The 10,000-nt window shown below is 38.1% G+C and overlaps 1 protein-coding gene across 1 annotated transcript in view; it reads right to left on the bottom strand.

Moving 5' to 3' along the window:
• Positions 1 to 10,000, bottom strand: part of LOC138007572 (serine/threonine-protein kinase 31-like) — a 117,425-nt gene that overhangs the window by 6,853 nt on the left and 100,572 nt on the right. The window contains exons 26-30 of the mRNA XM_068854562.1: positions 5,711 to 5,791; positions 3,310 to 3,441; positions 2,456 to 2,569; positions 858 to 935; positions 508 to 663 (exon numbers count right to left, since the gene is read on the bottom strand). Coding sequence (XP_068710663.1) covers positions 508 to 663; positions 858 to 935; positions 2,456 to 2,569; positions 3,310 to 3,441; positions 5,711 to 5,791 — 561 coding nt within the window. The remainder of the gene's footprint in view (positions 1 to 507; positions 664 to 857; positions 936 to 2,455; positions 2,570 to 3,309; positions 3,442 to 5,710; positions 5,792 to 10,000) is intronic.

Here is a 10,000-nt window from a genome sequence, read left to right as displayed (position 1 = left end):
CATTTCTGCAGCGCAAGACGTTTCTACTTCTCATCCTTGACGTTCGCCTTATTATCCTGGGGCCTTACCGAGGATAAGAGCGAATTCTGGTTGGATTTTCGGGTTTTTCAGTTTAGATCATGTTCCAAAGAATAATGCAGTAATGAAGAGAGTAAGTCGCCCGGATGTCAAGACGATTTGCCACATTTGACCCAGTTTTTTTTCCCGTAGTTTTGTATCACCGAATAAAAGAACCAAAAATACGGAAATAGTGGGGAAATGGTACTATAATTAAGTTTATCAGGATTGATTTTTCTCTGGATTTATTGACACCCTGTTGTTTCAAACTTCTGAAAGAAGAAATTCTAATTTCAACATTTTATACTCGTGTGCGCATGTTTTTACTTTTTGGGAGAAAAAGTGGAGGGGCACAGGCCTCCCCTTAACTACGGCCCGGAGGATATACGTTTACTATAAAATGTTGGCATTGCAATCTCCGTAATGCTTAGTAAGACAACATAACTTTACCGGGTTGCTAATTGGATAAAAGTCCAGCCTCCCTCGAAACAGTCCATCTACCTTCTCAACTAAAACAGTCTGGACGTCTACACAACCATGGCAAATTCTGTTTGTATGCAGATCACGCAAGCCTTCCAGAACATCTCTAAGAATGTGAATCATTTCCTGTGGGAAGCCAAGGAACAATGTGCTGCTGTCTGATCACTGAGATGTTTTATGGTTTTAGGAAATGATTAGAGATTCACTTTAAAATGTAAAAAAAGTACTGCAATAAGTCATTCCTATACATAAACATTTGCACAGCATCACAATTTAGGTTATACGCAGCATACAAATAAAGTTGTTGTTATTAAAAATACCCGTGTTGAATACTCATCAGATGCTTGCCACTCTTCAAGCTTCATCATCAGAGGTATTTGAACAAATGCTCTGTTTCCCTAAAAGCATGTAATGAGAAGTACTGTAAATAGCCTTTATGACACTAAGGGAATCTTTCTCTACCTTTTCGTCATTAGCATAAGGTTGTCTTTTTTCAAATCAGTTGCCCGAGAATGAAGTATTGAATAATTGTTAATTAATTGCATAATGAGCTGTCAAGTGAAGCTATGATCCTTCACTTGATTTCATATCTGCAGTTCAATATATGATTTTATGTACCATTTCCACGTTCAGAATGAGCCGTCTCTGAATATGTAAATCCGATATACCAGATAATCTCAAAGCAACGATGCTTTGAAAATTCGCAATTTTAGAAAGAAGGTACATGGGATAACTAGTGAATTCGTCACCCAAAAATTGATCAGTTTTTGATGGCTAATAACTGGCTCGTTATCAAAGCTAAAAGGCTTAAAATTAGAGATTTATCTAAGTTTAACAAGTTCTTTGAGCTTTTGAAGTGTGCCTCAATTTGTAACTAGTATTGACCGAATGCAAAAATGGCCGCGAACAAATTATTTTTGTCTGTTTCAATTAGCCAAACTAGCCTCGTTTTACAGCCCACATTGTTTCAATTTTACACGTTAGGCTAATTAACGCAAAGAGAAAGGGATAATTTGTTGGCGGCCATTTTTGCATTCGGTCAATGATGCTTTCTTTGAGAAAACTCATATGTTAATGAAACTAAAATAAACAATGATGTTAGCAATAAGCATAACTGAGAAACAATGTGGATTTGTAAAAGTAAGAAACCAGAGCACTGTAATACAGTCGCAAGACGTATCCACATGACAAAAACTCGGAGCAATTGCCTTTAACATTGGCATATTTTGTTTGGATAACCCTAACCCTAACTTATTTAAGTGTCTACTCATTCTAGCGCTGGAGCATTAATTGGGGACACTGTAAACTGAAATTAACAGTTAACACAAACCAAAACAATTGCTGGTGTACCCGGAGAAAACCTCTCGGTGCAAAGAAGAGAACCACAAACTCAACCCACATGACGCCAGATCTGGGAATCAAACCCGGGCCACATAGGTGGGAGGCGAGTGCTCTCACCACTGCGCCATCCCTGCACAGTGGACATAACCAGGTGATTAATGTCATTGCCATGACTCAGTCAATTTCTTGATTTACATAGAATTTTGGTTCCAATTTATCTGCGTTAATGTCTTGTACTAAAATAACAACGTCCGGACAATTACACTTAATTCTGGCATTGGGCAAGACGTTTTCAGTATTCCAGTGAGTGTTGTATACACTGGTGCGAGATGCAACACCCTGAAATTCACCTGGAGTTGGTAAATGTAACACAACGCTAGTCTGAAAATATGGCAAAAACCTTATTTTAGTGAATTCATTAAAGCTACAAGTGAAAACTTCAAAGCACATTACACCGCAGATCAAATAAGTTTTTGCTGCGATTAAATCTTCTTCAAAGTTGGATTCGACTTTGTATTAAAATCACAAGCTTTTTTAAAAGTAAAATGTCTTGCTCAACACATGTACTTAACTATACCTTGACAAAAAAGGCCTCGAGAGGAACAAGGAAAGGGCTATTGACCATGCTAAAGCTAACAGCTCTTTTCTGCAGTGTTGCAACATCACTGAATTCTCGGTCCAAACTGAGCTCCTATTTTTAAGTAAAATAGATTACAGATTGTAAGTATAATGCTGCCTGCTGATGCCGGAAAGGGGGTATTTGAAGCCATCTTCCCCAAGCGCTTCGAACCGATAAAACTGGTTGGCACCATGTTAATCACATTGTTGCAAGTGCGAAACTAAATTCTTTTATTTCAAGCTTTTTACACTCAAATACATACCAGGTACAAGGCTATCTGCACGGTACAATTAAGGTGTGAGTGTCTATATGTTAATTACATGTTTGTGCAGTGAACTGTTAAATTAGATAGAGTGCAACAAATCAAAGTGTCCATAAACTCCTCTACCATCATGTTAGTTAGTAATTTACAGCATGTACACAAACTGCAAACTTATAAAGGTCAATGTTCCAAAACAATTTTAAATACGCCAAATGAAAGAGCCTGAGACGAAACTGCATGCCCAAAGAAGTCATTTGCGAAACGACTCGATTGTAAAAGGGTAAACTGAACCTTGTGGGAGACACTTCAAAGAAGATTTCTGGGGTAGAGTCTAATTAATGACAAAATCTCACAGCCAAGTTAGTACAAGTCTTGATAGTGGCAAGTGTCCTAAATATAATCTCGTTTTCAACTAGCTAATGGAGTTTCTTTAGTACTGTATGCATTTGCTTAAGTTTCTTGGAAACCATTATCAAGTGTGCAGTCGTGCTTTTAACATACTACTGTTTCTGGAAAATTGTATAGGATGCACTGCTGAGGCAAACTGTACCTTCAATATACAAGGTGTTCCACCATACTCTGTGTAGATGATAGAGTATTTGTTATGACTAATATAGGCAACAGAATCATGATATGGATAATGTTCCAATTCTCGTCCTTGTTTTACGAGCCCATTGGACTCCTGTGAAGCAAAACCACAAGCTGGATTACAGCAGTGATTATATTGGCGTGAACACTAAAATATGTCTGGAATGTTTATTGTGTTGCAACCAATCAAAGGCGAGATTTTCACAGCACAGAATCCATGGGCAATGAACGGTTTCCTATCTGTCACGGAACAAATTATTTTCGTTTTGTTTTAACATTCAGTCGTTTTCCAAGTAAACAATTGCTTTTCCCTCATATTTGTTTACAGTATGTGCTATAATAGCGAAGAATACAGTTTTGAGCGATTCTGATATAAATTAAACGGTTTGGCAAACATTTTGTAACCATTGAAATCTGTAGTTACTCCTGATTGCAAGGTACAATGTTGCAAGGTAAGCCGCTAGAGTTTTCTGATTTTCATTGCTTCGCGGCTATTGCAGCAAGCGTACACAATTTTTGTTAGGTGAGGGAGATTTACTATTTTGGTAATTTATTTATTTTTTGTAGCTAATGTACGTGTGAGGAAAAATCGACATGGCCAAATCTACGATATGGGGAAACCTTATCCTCAAGTAATCCGTTTGCGATCTTGCGATCAAGGAACTTCTGTCGGCCAATAGTTGGAAGGTTTAATCGTTAGCCCACATAAATCCAATGCCCTTGTTCTTTAACAAAATATTAGCAAGGATTATGCTATCAGAAAGGAAAACATCACGATTCTTCATTATTTTTGTGGTCTTCATGTGATATGTCGTTACATGGAAAGCTGGTCGTTGTCGCGTCACATTTGCTTCTAAAATATTTCTTCCTGAAATCGAACGATGTACTGGATGCGGTCCTCAGCACTGATCTTGGGGAACAGTGGTGTTTTAAATTCCCAATAAGACAGCTTTAAACAAAACCAAAATAATTTGTTCGGTGAGAGATAGGAAACCATTCGTTGCCCGTGGTTTCTGTGGTGTGAAAATCTCACCTGTGATTGGTTACAACACAATAAACATTCCAGACATATTTTAGGTGTTCATGCCATTATAATCACCCCTATAATAAAGATACGATGTTTAAAGTACTACTATGAGCAAAAATTTACTTCCTTTTTTCCATCAGATTTTTAAAGTGTGACTGCTTAACAATTGACTGGCAATATTTTGAGCTTTGATTTTTACTCAAAGGCTATTTACTTTGAGTGTAAGTTTTGGATTTCACTGTTAGCCATTACTCACGTTCAAAACTGACTGATTGGACCTCAGAGGTTAGGGTTAAGATCCAGGGAAAGGTGACGTCACTGACTCACTAACTTACAATGTCAGCGTGTAAAGGCAGCTTATTATATAAGCAAATCACGAGTTTGAAAGTCTGAAAGCCCATAACTCCTGTGCTGCATATTAATTCAGCCACGTGCACACACATTGCATTCTTCAACTATTGAGTCTTTGACGTCATTTTCTCCTCGATCAAGCTCTCTCCAGATTTTAAAGTTGGCAATGGCGCACCATTAAATAGGAAATTCCACTTAAACTTAACAGGTATCTTTTTTTAAATCAAGGCTTAAAGCGAAGGTCCCTTACTGTTTAGGCAATGTAGTTTTGAAATCCAAAGAAAAATGAAAATTGATTTTTTTGCCATAGTAGCACTTTAATAGCGTTTGTTATTTGACTGACGAGCACCAAGGTTTCCCTTACAAACAAAACAAAAATGTAGTTAGCTTCCAACCACACTGCAAACTTTATTTTTTGCCCACCTAGGTTTCCACACCATGTTGATAAATGATGATGATGCGCGTGCAAGGCGTCTACTTGCACATAATTGCTTGTGTAATGCTCTTCTCTCTGGCCAAACTATGACCATGTTAAGCATGCTTCAGCTTGTTATGAATTGTGATTCTAGAACAGAACTAGAAGACTTACTGTGTTACTCTGCTTTTCAGAGAACTTCACTTATTGCATATTGAACCTTGGGTAGTTATTAAAATTGCCATTACCACTTTAAGGGCACTGGATGGACTCAGTTCATCTTACGTCACTCATTACACCATATGAGCCATTTAGAACGTTGAGATCTTTGGATCCCATCACCTACTAGATACACCAAGGTTTCATGTAAAGACTCACAGCACTTAGGCCTTTACAGTGGCGGCTGCAATGGTTTCGAATATGCTACCCTGAAAGTTTAAGTTATCAGGTGTCATATTGATCCGTCATTACCTTTGTCTGTAACTTTCCCTTATAAATTTCTGCTGCTTCTTGTGTGGTATGTTTTTTTGGACGAAAAAACCCTAAAAACATAAACATTTGGCTACCTACCAGGAAATCAAAAATACCCAGCTCTGGATGAACTTTGGGAAGTTCAGGGAAATGATCAGATGCAGCCTTTGCCAACTCAGCCTACCAACAAGACAAACAAATCAAAAACCGATCTACTACCCCTAACCTACCGATAAAAAAAGCGAATTTTCTGACATATTATTGCTATTATAGGCTGTTATTTACCATGGTGTATGTGAAAGTATTGGAGTACTATTAGTGTGTCTCGCAATGTAGGTTTAGGGTAAGGCCGATGTAGATCACGAAGTTTGGACTGCACGATAAGGTCGACTGAATACACGTTCCCGTAACAAAGTACTAAACTCCGCTGCGATTGGCGCATTTAAAGGAAGTAACTACAACTAGTAAAGGAAAGAAATTATACTTATACACGCTTGCCCTGTCAACTTAATAATTATACTTAAAAACTGACTTCCACAAGTGGCGTGTGGTTACAATAAACTGACGAAAACTCATAAAACTATTTACAAATGATAAGAGTGATGCTCGCACTTAACTGGATAATTTAGGCAACTCTCACTTTATAAAGAGCTGAAAAATTCATATGGCTTTAACCGGATTCAAACGCATGACCTCTGGAATGTTGGTGCAATGATAAACCAACTGACCAATGAACCCACACAGTTGGTTGAGCATGGCAGAGGTCATGGGGTTCGAATCCTGTTGAAGCCTTGAAAAACTTGAATTTTCCAGGTGTCTATATGAATCAATTGCTTACCATATTTTCCTGTGTATAAGTCAACCTTTTATGACCTCAAAATAAACTCCAAAGAGCGCCTTCGACTTATACATGGGTAAAAAAAAAAGTTTAGAGTCAAGTTCCAGCGAAATAATTTAAAAATAACAATCATTGTCTTGGGTGTAACAAAACACAGTGAAACAGGTTGGCTTCTCATTTAGCGACAAGTTGAAATGGATATGTGCAACTCCAAATGTTGAAGATACTCACTCGCACAATTCTGAAATTGAGACTGGAAACTTACTGTTATCAAAGACAGAAAGCTCAAAAAGACATCTCTGTTTCTTTAAACTAAACACGATCGTTTGACTGCTTGGTAACCTGGCACAACATGCTGTGTTGTCGTTCACTTTCAACAAAGGCAAATGCTGGTTGGTAATGTTTTTCAATTGTTACAAGCTTGGCTGATTAAAATGCTTTTGAAAACTTCATCGTGCTTTGGTTACGAGTTTTTTTGCTTTGTTCATTATGTGAGATAACCAAGTTTTAACACGTGTGGACCAATTAAACCTTCCACGTTATGCACCCTTTTTCAAGTCATTTTCAACACTCTGCAAATTCTGTAATGTTGTGCTTATCCCTTAATGCCCTTCTAGTATCCAACAAACATTTACCTCAAAAATTAAGGAAATTGAGAAAAACTGCGTTTTTTGCCATCAGAAAAGGGGGGCGACTTATACAAGGGTAAATACGGTAAATTGTTCCGATAAGATCATTTCAATCTTTAAAGGCTAAAATGAGTTGTATTATTTTTACTTGCAAAAAGATCAGTAAGACATCTAGGAGCCAACCCATTGACTACTTCCTACATTTGTTTTGCTTTTGCCTACCTGTTGAGTGTCTAGGTTTACCCAGTGTAAGGCCTTGGTGGCAGGAGTCTCATTGGTTAGACTCATTACAAGTCGACCTGATCTATTCTGAGGTTTCTTAAGCCTGTTAGAGAGCCCCTTGCCTGGAATATCCCATACTACAGTAATGAAAGTGTGGCTGGATTATAGCATTATAGGGTGTGTCTTTCGACAAACTCCTGAATTCCCCTCAAGGCTCCTATTCCTAACCTAACTTTTTTGGCAACACTGTCAACGTGCTTGTCCCAAGATAGCTGCTGATCGATTTCAATGCCAAGAACCCTACTATGGTAAACCTATTTGAGATTTTAAAAATAAATTCTCTATTTTCACAAATCCCATAATACAGTTCATATTGGGAGATTAGTTATTTGGTCCTCTTCGTCGCCGGTGGGACATAAGACCAGAATTGTTCGAGGGAATTTTGGGGGATTATTTGCATTAAAACAATAGATGTTGTTCACTGAAGCATGATACAGTCCCTAAGAGTTAGGGTTTTCATTGTTTTTGTGTAAAGAATCCCCCTAAACGTCTTGCATTATGGGATTGGAAAAATAGTCTATTTCAATTCGCGGTTCAGACGGTAGATTTAAAAGTGTTCACAGTCAACTCTCCCCTTGCGGACGTCACGCTATTATGGACAAAATCGCGATCCTGGCGAAAGCTATAGAGTTTTGACTGGAAATGGCTCCCTCAACTACGAAATTACAGACATTTTCGTGGAACCAAACTGACAGTTTTTACATGGTTATGTAAAATTGTAGTCTGTTGTTTTTCATGATTAGGTCAACAAACGCCTACCCTGGGTGCCAGAGGTAATTTTTTTTTACAGGGAGGAGGAAAGCGAGAAAGTTGAAGCAGGGAAAAAATTCTGCAATTGTTCGAAAACCAGGCCTGAGAAATTAAAAAAAATTCATTTGAGGAAAACAAGTACAGTGTACATTAATTAGTAGTGAATCTGACATGGGTTCCTGTGTTCTTTTAGAAATGCCATCCAGTTAGCCTAACTTGCGAATTTTCCATCTCAAACATCTCAAACTTGTTCAGAAAGAAGTTCTTTTGAGGTTTTATTGAAAGAAAGGAAGTGTTTTGCATCCTTCCAACCGCTTGCGTAGTGGTTGAATTTTCAGATGAAAGGTTTGACTTTGCCGAGAAGCCCCTTTTGTTGGGAAACTTGAATAACAGACAAACCTAAAATCCTCGTCCACAGAATTAAGGATGCTGCTTCTTTTTAAAGCGGCCCGTTAAATACATTTCAGATATTAAATTACTGTACAGGCATTGTCTATATTGCATAGAGCATATTAATGGCACTTTGATTCTTGCAGCCTACTATTATGGACACAAAATAAGGGTCTCGAGGTTTTGACTGCAGTGAAAACCAATCACAATAAATGCGTTTTTTCTACATTTACACTTAATTGTGGTTCAACATCGGCTTATTGAAACATGTAAAGTTCATTTATAAAGCAAGCAGGATTAAAGAGGCTTTTCACTAAGACCTAACCCCATCACGGGGAACAATGGAATAGAAATTCTGGAAGAATAGATAGCAACGATCAAGAAATATAAGAGTAGGACAGCAGAGAAACCGTGACTCGCCAAGGGAACATGATCTACACCCGAAGTGACGACATTGAGAGACATACGAATAATATTCCAACACTACTATTGTTATTTGTTTGCACCAATTAGCCTTGGACGTAAAAGTCCCACAATTGTAATGCATATGTAGCTTTCTCTGAGTGTGAGGTGCCACGAGTTCGGAACTTGCTGATGCCCCCACTCTTACCTAAGCACCAAAAATTCCATCATTGGCTAGGTGCCCCGGATACCCACTCAATATGTTGTCAGAACTGCTCTCCAAGATTTGCAGAAAGCGTTTGATTTAGTGGACTTCAACAACTGTTCAACATATCTAGCGTCAACTGCAACTTTTTACAGGGCAGACACCAAAGGGTCAAAATGAATGGGAACTGCAACTCCAGCTGGCTACCAGAGTCCCCAAGGAGACACAGATTGGTAGAAGGCTTTCTCTTGTAATGATTAATCACTTGACACTACTGGGCGAGTCAATTTCCATGGAAGTTTGCCAACGACACTACAACTGACACTACCACTTTCTTCAAGGAAAAAACGCCTGCAGGTAACCCAACCAACTGTATGGAATAGATATGCTTCAAAAGATAACCACAATCTCACCATTTTAAATAAAACAGGGATAAGTTCTGATGGTCCAGCGAAATTTTAAAGTGTTTTCAGATCAGCTTTGGAATATGAACGCCAGATTTTCCACTGCAGCTTGCAAAATATTTTTTGATGACAAAGAGTACATTCAGTGGCATGCTATGCAAATTATTTTCCCTGACCGTGAGTAAAATGTAACATTAGGATTACCCTAACCCTAACCCTCTTAGGGTTGGCAGTCCTACCCAATATGCAAGACGTGAATTGCTATGTTAAGATCTTTTTTTTTTTTAAATATTGCAGAGGTAGCCAGTTTTCTGCAATAGCAGTTAAACCATCATGGGCAGCTGAGGGTCTAATGTCCTTGCCTGCCAATAGATCCTTCTAATGATAGTCTTGTGATCAGCCATGGTATTACATTAAAAAGGGTATTTTTATTTGGCTTCTTGTTGCAATGCAGCACCTATTTCTATTAAATTACTACTATATCATAGT

The sequence above is a fragment of the Montipora foliosa genome, chromosome 1, assembly GCF_036669935.1.
Source record: "Montipora foliosa isolate CH-2021 chromosome 1, ASM3666993v2, whole genome shotgun sequence".
Classification (NCBI taxonomy): Eukaryota; Metazoa; Cnidaria; class Anthozoa; order Scleractinia; family Acroporidae; genus Montipora; species Montipora foliosa.
Note: the sequence above shows the minus strand (reverse complement) of the source record. Positions and strands in the feature narration are given on the sequence as shown.